The 15977-nt window shown below is 39.0% G+C and overlaps 1 protein-coding gene across 1 annotated transcript in view; it reads left to right on the top strand.

Moving 5' to 3' along the window:
- The first annotated feature begins 1033 nt into the window (after positions 1-1033).
- SLC5A12 (solute carrier family 5 member 12) overlaps positions 1034-15977 on the top strand; it is a 45381-nt gene continuing 30437 nt past the window's right edge. Inside the window, exons 1-4 of the mRNA XM_032415103.1 lie at positions 1034-1372; positions 8937-9002; positions 10150-10201; positions 11572-11639. Coding sequence (XP_032270994.1) covers positions 1034-1372; positions 8937-9002; positions 10150-10201; positions 11572-11639 — 525 coding nt within the window. The remainder of the gene's footprint in view (positions 1373-8936; positions 9003-10149; positions 10202-11571; positions 11640-15977) is intronic.

Genomic DNA, 15977 nt, shown 5'->3' with positions numbered 1-15977 from the left:
CCCTCTAACAAGAGCAGAAACAGCAATCTATAAGTGGATTTTCACCTTCCTTTTCTCATTTGTCCTAGTACTAACTCTGACTTAGCCTCCGAGTGCAAGTGTTGTAAATATCAAAATGAAGGAGAGACTGGGAGATAAAATAGAGGACTACAGATGGTTTATTAATTATTGGTGAATCCATTTTCTGAGTCGAGAGAGAATCAACTATTATGTTCAGGAGTGCTCTGCTCTAAACACCAATAATAGCCAATGGGTAGATATTAGTAACTTTCATTTTACAGATCAGAGAAAAGAGGGTAGATAGTTTGAGACACTTAAAGACTCTAATAACCAGTTAAGGTCTTTTTACCCCCATGTTCCAGCTGAAGCTCAGAAAGGTTAAATGATTTGCCAACAATTACACAGCTTGCTTACAACTGAGCCAACTTGAGCAAAGGTCTCTTGATTGGCAGTCCTTTGCTCTTTTCCTTCCACACCCGCAGCCTCGGAAAATTACAGATACCCCTCCCCCACCCTCCCTTATTCAGGTAAAAGACACCCCTGAGGGTGATGTTGCATATTGCAGATTCCATTTTACTAATTAAAAATGCTGAGATGGTCAACTTGTATCACTTCCATTTTTTCCTCAGTAATGTTTAACCTTAAATCAAAAAAATCTAGAAGATAAAAGAGCATGTTATCTGGCAAGTCCATTCCACCCCCATGGTTATTAATTTCAGAACAAATCTGAATTCCTTCTCTGGCACATGCTTTAGTAGGGGAACAGAGAGCTCCTGGCCGGGTCAGATTTCAAATTCTCATCTGTTGGTACCAATACCACTACCAGATTCTTCTTTGTCGTCAACTTCTGAGGTCTTCCCCGAGTACAACTTGGTGTCTGAAGATCCACTGAAGTGCCTGTGGTCATCATTCTCTTCCCAAAATCACAGTCTCTTCTCTTGGCAAAACATCTACTGCCCTGAGCTTTGCTTTTGGAAACAACTTCTCCCTGAGATCTGGTTGAAAGCAACTCTCTGGTGCCATAGTTCCCAGCATGGAGGCGAAGAGCTTCACAGTTTGGGATTATGTTGTATTTGCAGCCCTCTTTGTCATTTCCTCTGGAATTGGGGTGTTCTTTGCTATTAAGGAGAGGAAAAAGGCAACTTCAAGGGAGTTCCTGGTTGGGGGAAGGCAAATGAGCTTTGGCCCTGTAGCGTTGTCTCTCACAGCCAGCTTCATGTCAGCTGTCACTGTCCTGGGGGCCCCCTCCGAGGTGTACCGCTTTGGGGCGTCCTTCGTGCTCTTCTTTATCGCATATGCACTTGTCATCATCCTCACGTCAGAACTCTTTGTCCCCGTGTTCTACAGATCCGGCATCACCAGCACTTACGAGGTAAGACAACTCTTCTCTGTTTCTTCACTTTGGAAAGAGTTGCTATTTTCTCTCCACTTGGACATTTTTTCCCCCTCTCTCTAATAATATACATCGTCTTAATAACACGGGCTAGTTGAGAAGCACATTTATTTTCGGGAAGATGACGCTTCACGGTAAAAACACATTTCGTTCTGGGCGCCTGGGTGGCTCAGTCGTTAAGCATCTGCCTTCAGCTCAGGTCATGATCCCAGGGTCTTGGGATCGAGCCCCACATCAGGTTCCCTGCTCTGCGGGAAGCCTGCTTCTCCCTCTCCCACTGCCCCTGCTTGTGTTCTCTCTCTTGCTGTGTCTCTCTCTGTCAAATAAATAAATAAAATCTTAAAAAAAAAACAACAAAAAAACACATTTCGTTGTTATTGGGAAAAGCTTATCTTTGGACACACAGAACAGTTTTTCTATCTGTAGAATGAAAATATGGAGCTAATCCCACAAGCGTATCTCAATGATTAAATGAGAACCTATTTGTAAACACCTAATGCATTGTCTGACTTGTAAGAGATTCTCAATGAAAGAGAGCTGAAGTTAATATTTGTATTATTCACATCAGTCTTCTGAAAAGCAAGCAGAACATACACTGTAAATATTATCATTTTCCAGATAAGAAAACTGAGACTGAGATAAATGGCTTAGTCACGATTGTATAGTAGATAAGGCCTACTGAGAACCCATTTCGTCTTTATCCCTTTCCGTCACATACTAGAGCTGAGTACTTTAATATTGGTTATTCCTATCAGTGGAGAAATGGTAATGTTTTTAAAAAATTAGAAAACATTTTAATGGGGGGGAATTGCTAAATGATACATATATGGAGTTTATGTTGATGAAAACAAAATGAGGCATGATTTTGCAATACTTCTCAAGAAAAATAGCAGGTTAAAAAGTGAATTTGCATGTCCAATATTTAAGCATGATCATAAATCAGTTTCTATGAGAAAGGTGTTTATTTTCCTTATCCAACACCATCCCTACCAAGTCACAGCAGAGGACTCTTAACAGACCTCTTTTTTTTTTTTTTAATTCTGTAAACTAAATGATTATAAAGGATTACTCTGGACTTCAAAAGCCACTTCGGCAAAGGAACACTTTAAAGAAGGTTTTAAAACTTGTGATTCTGCAGATAATCATAATCAAATATCCAACGTCAAACTCCCCTCCCTACCAAAAGTAGGTGACTGGAATTAGGTAATGCAACAGCTATTGTCTGGGACATAATTCAAGGGGAAACGGCTCAATTTATGGTAGTCCTACAATATATATGCACATATCCTCGCTGCTCATTAGTGTACTTCTGAAAACATAAATATATCCTAGGTTTTTCCATTCAGCTATTAAGGTTAGACTCCCAGATGCATTGCTGGCATTTTAAAAAGAATTGCGTCAGTAACTGCTAGAGCGAGGAAGACAGAGAGAGAAAGAGAAGAGTCAGAAAATGGGAGTTCGATTTCAAAGTCCACTGCTTAATAATAGGATGACTTTGTACAAGTTACTAAGCATTTATCAGCTCAGGTTTCGACGCAGAAAATAATACCTCCCTTCTTTCGTGGAATTTTAGTTAAGTGTAAAAGAGCTTTTTAAATTATTAAAAAAAATAAACTACCCAAATGTGGAAAATCATTTTTACAACTAATTCCATAATCCATTCGATACTCATTAAGCATCTTCTATGTTCTGGGAACACTCTAGACCCTGAAGATAAAGTATTAAACCAAACCCCTGCTGTCATGGGACTTACTTTGTAGCAGAGAAGGTGATCGAGAAACATACCATGTAAGACAATCTTAACAGAGAAGTGTTCGCTCTTTGACTTTGTGCTGAACACTGCTCTAGCTACTTCACATGATTAAATCATTTGACCCTCAAATCACCCTCTTCGATAGGTTCTATTATTATCATCCCCATTTAACAGACTAGAAACATGAGGCACATAGAGTTAAGTAACTTGCCCAATGTCACACAGCTAACAAGTGGCCGTTTTACAAACCTGAGCTGTCTAACTTTGGAGATGGCATGCTGAATCACAATGCTATCCTGCCCTACTAAATGCAATAGAGAAAAAGTAAATAAGATAAGGTAGAATGTAGTTCTGCTTCAGGTGGAGAATGCCAACAATTCATATGGGGTGGTTAGGTGAGACTTCAGGGATAATTGGGCATTTAATTGGGGACCCGGATAAAGCAAGCAATTGCACCATAGGAGGGAAGAACATCCCAAGCTAAAGTAACCACAGATGCGAAGGCCCTAAAAGGGGAATGTGATCAGCATGTTTGAAGGACAGCAAAGAAATCAGTGTGCTTGGAGAAGAGTGAGCCAAGGGGAGAAAGGCAAGAGATGAGATCAAAGAGGTGGGGGGGCCCCACTCGATGGAGTAGCAGTTCCAGTGGGTGAGGTGTCAGACACAGGGGGCTTTGAATATTTATAGGGTAATTTGGTTGTCAAAATGAGTGGGGGGCACTACTGGAGTTTAGGGGGCATGAGCAGGGACACCAGGTGTCTTGCAGTATGTAAGGCACATGATAAGCAATGAATAATTGTACCACCACGTGCTTAGTGATTTTTTAATGCCCTCATGTTCAAAACCTACTGCAAATAGAAATTAGTAGTACTTTGCTACATAATAATGTTAACTTTTTTTTTAAAAGATTTTATTTATTTATTTGAGAGAGAGAGCATGAGCTGGGGGGTGGGGCAAAGGAAGAGGGAGAAGAAGACTCCATGCTAAGCAGGGAGCCCAACACATGAGCTTGATCCCAGGACCCTGGGATCATGACCTGAGCCGAAGGCAGCCGCTTAACCACCTGAGCCACCCAGGTACCCAATAATGTTAACTTTTTAAAATAAGAAGTTATACACACACACTATAAATTAGTCTATTTCCCCCAAATTAAAATGGAATAAAAACATTGTCTTGAAGTTATTGAAACATTTACTGAGCAATCTATTCCAGATGTGCTATTCAATACCCACTTCGTTGTAACTGGTTTTAGTAAAGCGGTTCAGTTACTGCATTAAACCAATTGCAAATATGTAACTGAGGAGATTTGAGACTGCCTTTTAATTGTTAAGTTAATACAGTTATAGGAAATGTAAGGGTTTCATTGAATTTAATTTATAAAGTTTGTTGCCCTCTACATATTTTTTAATTTTTAGTACCCTAATAATAAGGACTTCAGATTGTGTAAAGTACTTAAGAGGCGATTTGGGGATTTCCTTTTGCTTTATAAGAATTGGCAGAAGGCACAAGGATTAAAAGCATGACCTCCTGACTATTTGGCTTTAAATGCCAACACGGCCACCCATTAGTGGCATGACTGGGAAAACTGCTTAACTTCTCTGTGCCTGATTTCCACATATGTGGAATAGTGATAATAAAAGCAACCATCTCACCGGATGTCTGTGAGGAGTAACTGAGGTATTACATGCAAATACTTTTAACAGAACCTGACAAATGGTAAATGCCACATAAGAATTTTATATTATTATTTATCATTATTGTTGTTGGTGTGGTTACTGTCCCCACATTTATACTACTTGAGCTCTATAGAGAAGCTTGAATGTATTATGTTTCTTTATTCATCCTCCATTCCCTATTATCCATTCCTAGATGTTCATTCCAGGGTCTTTTAAAGTACTAAGGACTGAAAGAAGTGGAGTTTATTTTCCTACCCCTTGAATCTGGGATGGCTTTGTGACTTGCTTTGACCAATAGAATGTGGCAGAAGGGATGTGTGAATTTAATTTAATTTAATTATGTTATGTTATGTGAAATCAATGAATCGTGGATCACTACATCAAAAACTAATGATGTATTGTATGGTGACTAACATAGCCAACTGATTTAAATGCTTTGATATACAGTGGGATTTCAAGACCAAGATGTGCCATCTGCACAAATTTATCACCAGCCTGTCCCATGTCGAAGCATGAGGGATCATTCTTCCCCTCACGTTATAGATTAGGCTCAGCTCATTTGCAGTGTCATACAGCTTCATTATCTCCACTTGGATGGTTTGTCATTAGTTATTGCCTTCTTCCTCACAGCACACACTAATAAATCTAGTCTGTTCTTATTCACCCTTAGCACTCGTTTGTAGGCTGGTGTCTGCCTGCTTTCTCATTTTTCTTGGACTTCTTAAACTAAACGGCTTCTGAATTACTTAGTTCTCTTTAATCCAAATTTTTTCATTATAATAATGCACAGGCTACTGTTTTTTAATATCATCTTTTATGGTGGTTTCTAAACATTACAGATGACATACTGTGGGGGGTACGTTTCTTTCCTTTTATTTCTCCTTTAAATTATATTTGTGGTGGGGGCACCTGGGTGGCTCAGTCAGTTAAGTGGCTGCCTTCAGCTCGGGTCATGATCCCAGGGGCCTGGGATCGAGCCCCACATCGGGCTCCCTGCTCGGTGGGGAGTCTGCTTCTCCCTCTCCCTCTGCCTGCCTCTCTGCCTACTTGTGCTCTCTATCTCTCTGTCAAATAAATAAATAAATAAATAATAAAAAAATTATATTTGTGGTGTTGTAGTGATTTAAGCTTTCAGAAATTAGATGTGCATAAGATGTCATTATCGAATATTATTTCAGCACAGTAAATGATGCTACAAAATGTTTTATTTAAGATGGATATTCAGGGTCTGAGAAGGTTTGAGCCAATGTTATAAAGCCTTTAGGACATTGTAAGGATTGACTTCTACTCTCCATGAGGTGGGTCATGACAGTGTTTGGGCAGAGGAGTGACATGATGTGATCTGCATCTTGAGTGTTGCTCTAGCTGGCTGTTGGCAATGAGTCTGGGGTTTTGACTGCTGTCGCAGGGGGTCTAGTTAGGAGCCTCCTGCTGTAGCCCAGACGAGAGCTGATGGTATTACAATAGCTACAGAGGAGATGATGCAAGTGGCTCTATTTTGAGAGTGGGATGTGGGCACCAGGATTCTTGTATGAAGTAGATGTGGGGAGTGAGAGAAAGAGAGGAGTAAAGAATGGATCCATGTTATTTGAGTTTGAACCAACATGAGAAGTGGACTTATTATTCACCAAGATGGAAAAGAATGTGGCTCTATTAGGCCTGGGGTTTTGAAAATAATCAAATACAATGATGGGAAATGTTATCTGTGCAATTTTTTCAAATGCAGGCATGAAGCATGCGACTCTGTGGTTGAACTTCCATTTTTACTTCTGACTGTAGTGATAGATAAATACACACGCAAGAGGACCATTGAGTGAGGGAGGGAGTAATTGAAAGGCTGGGTAAATACATTCTTTCAGGTGGATTATTACACAGTTGGAATTGTCTCTCTTGTTTCATGGATGAGAAACCAAAGGCTTAGGTCACAGTGAGCTAGCGGCAAAGCTCAAACTAAAATTCAGGGAGTCTTACTTCTGATCCACTTCTTTTATTTTTTTTCACATATCTTTTTCTCAATACTGCCTCTCCAGTTGGACTGAATTGGCTGAATTTAGTGGAACTAAATTGAGATGTTAAAACCCTTGACTTTGTGAAGATTCCTATAGCAGTTACCTCATTATCTTTCCATTTTTGGGGAATAATTTCCCCTTTGCTTTCCCAAACCTCAGGTGCCACCCAGCCCCAAAGCCAATTCCAGATTATTCTGGGGCTTTGTTACAACATTTCTCCACTCCTGGTATCAATTTTTATATTACTTATGTATTGTTGTGTAACATATCACCCTCCCTGCCCCCCAAAATTTCTTAGAACAGCAATTTTATTTGCTCACAATTCTATGGGTCAGCAATTTGGTGTGGGCTCAGTAGGGTCCAGTAAAAAGGTTCTGCTCCTGGTCTCACTGTGGCCTTGTATATGACTGCCATCAGCTAATGCATTAGCTAGCGGCTGGTAGGTCTAGAGGAACTGAGATGAGACAACTTGTTTATATCACACCTGGCCTCATCCTCCAGGAGGCTGTCTTGAGTTCTTTTATGTCACGGGGAAAAAAAGTTCCCATCAGCAAGACACAACTTTTTACACAAGCATTTTTAAAGTCATCACTTACATTATATTTGGTTTAAGTTGTGTTCCCCCAGAAGCAAACCCTGAGACAAGGATTTGAATGCAAATCATTTTGGGGGAAGTATTTCATTTAACATTGGTAGGTAAGTGGCAATTAAAATATGGAAGGAAATGAAGCCAATAAAAGGTATGTTTTTGAACAGATTACTACTGTGAGCAATTGATGTTCAGTCTCACTGGGGACCTCTGGAAGACACAGATCATGTCTCAGGGTTGTCCTTCCTGACCGGCAAAGAAGCCTGAATATTTTTTGTCTAACTCCCTTTGGTCACTGGCTTTCAGCCAATGATAACACCCCCAGGCACTTCTAGTCCGCCCCGTGCAAGGGCTGAAATAAAGCCCTTAAGCAAATGATCACAGGTGCATTTAGAAGCCATCAGCTTGTACTGGAATAGTGAGTGCCAGTAAGCTCAGGCATTGCACTCACAGTGACTATTACAGTCACTAAGATCCCACTATATTCTTGTGCTTGTACTTGGCATTATCATATACTATGTCACTGGAGCCTTATAAGCACCAATTTTAGAAAAGAAAGCCATTGTTTAGTGCATTAAATGAATCTCTCCAAAGGTGTCTGATTTGAACCTAAGCTGTCCTCACCGCAAGAGTTTTGCATCATTTTCCATCCTACGACATCTGACACTTGACTCCTCACTGACTTCTTTATACCTCTTTAAGAATATTTTCCTTATATCTGGTGCCCTCAGTCACACACCCCCTGGACTATCTCCTAACTCACAGTGTACTAAATCTATCGTCTGAAGAAGGAGGGTCTACGAATAAGATAGTTATTTTCTCAGGGTAAGGGTTGAGCAGGGCAAAGAAAACAAAAGTCTGAGAAGTACAAAGCATGTTGATTGAAAAACACACAGTGATTTTATGTGGAGAATTAATAATGGGAGGGCTAGTGGTGTGACATAGGAAGGGTATAGATCAGACAGTAGAGAATATCAAGTGTGGACTTTGTCAATGATAGAGAGTCATTGAAGATTTTAAGAAAAAGAGCAACATGATTAGAGCCTTGCTCTAGGAGAACCAATGTGGCCGATGTGTGGTTGATGGGATGGATGGGCAAGGACTGGAATTAGAGGGAGTCACCTGGGAAAGAGGGAAAGAGTCATCTGGGCTAAACTGGGGGGAATGGGATATAAAAGGAAACAGTGGCTTCAGTATAGTCAGTAAGAAGACCCCTGGGTAGAAAGCTAGAGAACCTGGATTTTCATTCAAAAAATAAAAATTTAAAAATAAAAAGCATTTATTTTCTCTATCATGAGAACCTTAAGCAAGAATTGAGCTTTAATGGAGCTCTGATATTTCTTTGACTTCAAACAATCCATATTTTTCTGGTTCTCTCGAGTATATATAGCATAAAATCATATTATAAATCCAAAGCACTAAACATAAAGGAATACAAGAAAGAAGAACCTTCTTAGCAGCTCTTATGTAAATAACTCACTGACTCTTTGCTTGTCCTTCTCTCTGTTGTTTCTAGTACTTACAACTACGATTCAATAAACCAGTGCGCTATGCGGCCACTGTCATCTATATTGTGCAGACGGTAAGGGGGAAGGGCTGCTACAGATGTGGAAAGTGTGGGGTGACAAGATATGGGTTTGTTTACTCGGTGGGGGGAGGGCAATGAATGCAACCAAGGGACAGAGCTAGCACTTTCTTCCAAGGATAGCACTTTCGGAATGTGTGATTACATTGAAAGTTACCCACATTGTACGGACCCCGTATATTCATCCAAATAATAAATAAAAAACAAATGTATATTATAAACCACAAAGGAAAAAAATAGCATTAAAAACACATTGCTTTGGATATGAAATGGTTCAGTAACTGGTTTTCACTAGTTAACTGCATTGAACCAGAAATGTCCATTTTGTTGAAAGTCATTTTAAGACAATACTCCCATCTCCCCTTTGGGACTCCTCTCCTGCTCCCTAGCTCTGGGTGCCTTCATGCTGTCCCCCAGGGTCGCCTGTGGCACACTGTTGGTATGCTTCCTACAACTCACAATATACTTTCTGCTGGAAAATAACCTTCTTCTCTTTCTTAATCAAAACTCCCACTCACTGACTGAAGGATTTAAGAGAGAAAAAAGGAGGAAAGCAGTGCTCCCTGACCTGCTCCTACACTTTTGCCTCCTAAAACCCTCACAGGAATCTCTAAATGGTGAAATCCCATTTAAAATAAAAATGAGACTGCACCTACTTCCCTCAGCATAGTGGCTGCAACCCTGGGAGTCCAAAGATGTACTCATGAAGTAGATCACCCGTGTTCGTCTTCCCTGTGCTGTACTGTCTCTATTTGAAAATCCGTATTTCAGCGGCGTGCTGAGATGAGGTTGAGTCATTGTGACATATGCATGGGGGCGGGGGGTGGGTAGAGAAAGGTTGAACCAAAACCTTACCTTGAAGCCTATCTTTGTTTCCTTCAGAAATACCCCATATCTAGCCATAAAGTCTCAAAATTCACAGCAGTCTTAAAAGTCCAATGCTCTTCCTCCATCAAATGCTTATTAACTGCTTTGCACACTAATGACAGTAATCAACGATTTCAAGATTAGAGCGGTTGCCAATGACATGTTTAGTGACATGATGAGGGAAATACCCCTCTAAGGTCAATAAGGAAACTTTGAGGCAGCTTTCCCTTCCGTGTCACTTTTCACACTGTTCACTTGACTCTTGCTTCCCCACCAGATTCTCTACACAGGAGTGGTGGTGTATGCACCTGCGCTAGCGCTCAATCAAGGTGAGTCACTGATACTCCCTTGGATACTCTTCATCTTTTGTCTGCTTACATTCTCACCTTGAGAAATATATATCCATCTTGTTGGGGAGACATTCCTGCTGTTAGGGGGCTCTAATTACTGTAGTCATCATGATAGAGAGCTCCAAAAATCAAACATTGAAAATAGCGCTGGGTGTAATATGTAACTGATGAATCATTAAATTCTACCCCTGAAAATAATAATATACTATATGTTAACTAACTTGAATTTAAATAAAATCTAAAAAAAAAAGAGAGAGAGAGAAAAGAAGGTAAATAATTAATTACTTGATTTGCCCACAAGGTTTCAAACACCCAGTTTGATTGTCATTTGGTTGTTTGTTCTGTTTTTCTGAAATGATGGCAGTTTTGGTATTGCATACACACAACCACTAAAGACGTTTATAACGTATGATCCTGTCTCAGGGATTTCATGAAGTCGATAATCTGAATACAGGAGTAAAAGGTACTCGTAGTAATTATTTTAAAACTTATAGACATTGGGGAGGGTATGTACTATGGTGAGCGCTGTGAATTATGTAAGACTGTTGAATCACAGACCTGTACCTCTGAAACAAATAATACATTATATGTTAAAAAAAAAGAAAAAGAAGAAGATAGCAGGAGGGGAAGAATGAAGAGGGGGAAATCGGAGGGGGAGACGAACTATGAGAGACTATGGACTCTAAGAAACAAACTGAGGGTTCTAGAGGGGAGGGAGGTGGGAGTATGGGTTAGCCTGGTGATGGGTATTAAAGAGGGCACGTTCTGCATGGAGCACTGGGTGTTATACACAAACAATGAATCATGGAACACTACATCAAAAACTAATGATGTAATGTATGGTGATTAACATAACATAATAATAAAAAAAAAACTTATACTTGACCTTTTTGAGGGAATAGAATCCGAGAAACAAGAGTTAAAAAAAGATTAGAATAAATTTCATAATAATACCTATAATATTAGAAGTCTTCAATATTCAATTTAATCATGCTCTGCGCTTATATTGAGACACATTTATTCAGGGCTGATGTTTAGGTGGTTTCAAAGTACTCAGACTAACTTCGTTAAGAAAAAGCAAACAAACAGTTGGTGCAAAGACCAGAAGCTACAGAATTTTAGGAGGAAAGATTTGGCTTTTAACATTACCTAAAAATTATAGACTGAGTTGAAGTATAACACTGTAATAAAACAATCTTTATCAGAGGTGAATGTAATAAGAGAAAATTTTAATTTGATTTCCATTTGCCCACAAAGAACACTGACAAAAATATTGTGACTTTTTTCTCATAAACCTTGATCTTCTACTTGTCTCAGAGAAACTTTCAATATTTTTTCTTCTTTTCTAGTGACTGGGTTTGATCTCTGGGGCTCTGTGTTTGCAACAGGAATTGTTTGCACATTCTACTGTACCCTGGTATGTATCTAACTGTGACAAAGTATTTAGCACCATCTCCTAATATGGGATAAGGGCAAACCTCCAACAACAGGACATCTAATTATAGCAGAAATTGCTATTCCAAAATTAAAGAGAAATTTGCTGGCTTCTCTGTCACAGTTTCCTGAGGAAGGTGCTGTTCTTTTATTTAAAATTCTTTCAGTGCCATTAGCAGAATTGGGTTCTGGGCTCATTTGAGAAAGCCATGGCAAAGAAAAGATTTCATGGAAGAAATCCCTTCTTGCTAAGAGGATAAGTGACCATGTGCAACTGCCAAGAAAACAATGTGCCTGTTAACAGTAATTATGAACCCTAGATAGCATACACTTCATTGTCTAGTGATTGAGAAATGCATGATGCATATATGAATGATCAAGGATGGCTGGTATTTTGTAAACTTGAGGATTCCACAGCTTGTTGTTTTTTCTTATTTATGGATAAGCTTGGATTACAGTACCATTTGGCTTAACACATGCTCAGTTTTTCATCAAGGAATCTGGGTGGTATTGGCAACGTACTTATGTAATTGTTAAAATCTGTTTAGTTCAACAAACATTCATTGAGCACCTATTATTTATCATGCTTTGCAATGGGAAGCTTTATTCTTCTGAACCCTTGGCATCCATAGACAGAGGCTGTAAGTAACCAGTTAAAAATATGGCACTGGTTTTCAGAAAGCTGGATTTTCTTTCCTCCTCTATAGAGGAAAACAAAGTAATCTTATATTATCATTGAGCAGACCATCCAGATATTTTGGTATTGTGTGCATATCAGATACTCTTTGAACATAGATCATGAAATATACAATTTAAAAATGTCTTTTTCATACACACAATTTCCACCATTTCTTTTGCACTACAGAGTTTTGTCTTTTTTTTTTTTTTTTTTCCGTTCCATTCTCACTACCATAGCTCTATTCCAGACACACGTCTCTTACCTAGGTTAAAAATAAGCTCCTGCTCCTTATATGTCTGGCCATATGTGACAGATTAGTTGCTCCAAAGCATCTATCCATACAAGGATGACTAGACACATTGCCAGGGACACTGAAGGCAGCCTTCTTAGCAACAATAATGGAAGGCAGAAACAGTGAAATAATATCTTCAAAGCATTGATGGAAAACAACTGTCAACCTAAAATTGTGTATTCAGCAATACTAACTTTTAGGAACTGTCAAGAACCAAGAGAATTTACCACTAATCTATCTTTCCCTGAGAAAAACCTAGAGGAAGTACTTTGGGAAGAAAGAAAATGATCCAGTTTTGGATAGAAGAAGTAATGATAAGAAAATAAAAGAGTTAACATTTAGTAAGTCTAGTCAAACAATTTTTGGTGCTCGATGATAAAAAAATAATTTTATAGTATAGTATAGTATAACATACATACCTAATTATATTTTATAATTTATAATATAATATACTACTGCTACTTCTACTTATTATTATTATATGTAATTTTGGGATTAAGAAAAAGAATAACCCTCATTTGGACAACAATAGCATGTAAATCAAGAAGACAGTAATCAGAGTTGACAATTTTATCATCTTTGAATTGTTGAGGATTAAGATATTCTTTAAATTTAGACTCTAACTTAAAAATCTGTAGCAAAATTTCAAGGGGACCCATTTAAATAAACTGTCAAAGTGGAAAAAGGGAATTAAAACAAGACAAAACAAAACCTCAAGTGATTTAAGCAAGAGAAGAGGATAAAAATAGAGAAGGCACAAACAGAAACGAAAAGTAATGTCAGACACAAGTCTGGATATTGTCATAATCGCAATAAGCTAAAATGAACTAAATTTGCTACCTCTTAATTGGTTTCAGTGCTTCTCTCCACTCTGCGTGCTTCTGGAAGATTAATCTTAATCACCTATCACTTCATGCCACTTAACTGACCCAATTCTCTTCTCACTTCCTATTGTTCCCAGGATAAAGTATAAGCCTCTTAGCCTAGTGTTGGAAATCTTTCATGATGTGAGTCAATCCGCCCATCTAATCCCTTACAGCACCTCTGTCCCATCTTTCCTCTCTCTAGCCAGGCTACAGGCTTTCGGATCCCACTCCAATGGTGGCTTATTTGTCCAACACGTGTTGCTCATGCTGCAGTTTCTTTAACATCCTGAGGATGGTTGGGTATCTAAGATAAACGGTGGAAGAGATTAAAACAATAAGTGATTCCTGCCATTCAGGGGCTTGCAATCTAGTGAAGTAAACATTAGATTTCAAACAACACAGACTGATTAAATACATCAGTGACACTGCTCGATCAGGGTTATAGGTCAGTGTGTGTGTTTTGCGGGGGGTGTCTCACAGTATGAAGAAGTTATAGAGTCAGAGAAATTTTCATGGTGACTATAATCTGTCTTTTTTTTTTGAATATTTTATTTATTTATTTGACACAGAGAGACAAAGCTAGAGAAGGAACACAAGCAGGGGGAGTGGGAGAGGGAGAAGCAGGCTTCCCGCTGAACAGAGAGCCCAACGCGGGGCTCCATCCCAAGACCCTGGGATCATGACCTGAGCTGCAGGCAGGCGCTTAACAACTGAGCCACCCAGAGGCCCCTATAATCTGTCTTTTGATGTACATTTGATAAAGTGGTTTGTTCTCTTGCCTCATGTCTAGCTGAAGTTCAAAAATATGCATAAGGCTTTTGCATATTTTTGCATAACCAATAGCAAGTAGCTGCTGAAAACTGAGCTCTGTGACATTTGGTCTTCATATCACTAAAATCTGATGTTGTGACTTGGGTTTAGAAGGCGTAATGTCTTTAGAGAAAATCACAATACTATTACTTGGGAGGTAGGAGGTAAATACTGATTATTCCTCAAGTCAGGATGTGAACACAATATACAAATACAATGCCTCAGGCAGGGACTTTAATGTCTATTTATCAAATTGCATTCTAATTACAAAAGAAATGGTGGGACAACCCCAACGTCTTCTTTCTTCTCAAGATAAAGATGAAACCTGTCATCTTTTCGCAGAAGTTCTTGACACTCTGGAGGAGTAACTGGGGATGACAATTCTATTTTTCAATGTTAAAAATACCACATCCTTCCATTTTCATAGTGCTTATTCATTTTCAAAGCATTTTTTTTTATATCACTTCGTTTAATCTTTCCCAATTTGCTCATTCCACCTCACTGTGATCCTCAGGGATTCTATACCTGGATTACTCCAGGAGCCTCTTTCTCGCCTCCTTTCCTCTTGCCCACGTGTTCTCAACTAGAATTGTACTTTAGAATTCCTGTCAGAGCTTTCAGAAAAATATTTAAGACTGGATCCCAACCCAGACTTCAATTTATTCAGAATCCTTGGGTGCTAGGACATTGGCGTTTGTTTGTTTGTTTTCAAATTCCCCAAGGGATTCTACAGAGGATCCAGTTTTGATAACCAGCACACTAACCTCTTCCCTCATCACTCTGTCCTGAGTTCTGCTGTGAGATTTATCCTCCACAAACTCTGCCTTGCCCACCTCACTCTTTGACCATCATCTAGCTCTTAAAACTCCTTTCTCCATGAATGTCTGGAATCTATCATTCTTTCCTAGTTCTTTTCTTTTTTCTCAGCATTCTAGCATCTCAGTTCCCCCAAATTTATTTACTGTCACTAAATTTACGAAAAAAAAAACCCTCATGTTTGTATAAGCCAGACCCAGATGATTATCCTTAATTTCCCCACTTCCTTATCATCTGTATTCAATTATTCACAAGTTGTGTTGATTTGACCTCCCAGTTATCTTTCAAGTCCATCCATTTCTTTCCATCTCTACCCTGCTGCAAACGTGCTTCAAACCTCTGTCCTCTTGGGCACAGACTACTGAAATCAACTCTGAGTGTATCTCTCACTCCTTCTTTTCCTTGGTCCAGAAATCTGTTATCCACACAACCACCCCTGAAACTAATATGAAGCAAACAAATAAAATCTCTCATCATGTAAATCTCTTTAATGCTTTCTCATTGCTCTTAAGAAATCATTTAAGTAGCCTTGCCAAAACCCATGTGTTCTGGCCTCTAGCAAATTCAGCAACCTCCCTTTGGGCATTCTGTACATGCCTCAATCTATATATTCTAGCATTCTTTCATTTCTCCAGGCAGCCATGCATCTCCATCCTTCACATATGTGGTTCCCCTCTCTTGTCCTCTGTACCAGGTAAATTCCTACTCATTCTTCATAACATAGATCAAGAAAGAAAGAAAGAAAGAAAGAAAGAAAGAAAGAAAGAAAGAAAAGAAAGAAAGAAGGAAGGAAGGAAGGAAGGAAGGAAGGAAGAAAGAAAGAAAGAAAGAAAGAAAGAAAGAAAGAAAGAAAGAAAG

The sequence above is a fragment of the Phoca vitulina genome, unplaced genomic scaffold, assembly GCF_004348235.1.
Source record: "Phoca vitulina isolate PV1807 unplaced genomic scaffold, GSC_HSeal_1.0 scaffold16, whole genome shotgun sequence".
Taxonomy (NCBI): Eukaryota; Metazoa; Chordata; class Mammalia; order Carnivora; family Phocidae; genus Phoca; species Phoca vitulina.
Note: the sequence above shows the minus strand (reverse complement) of the source record. Positions and strands in the feature narration are given on the sequence as shown.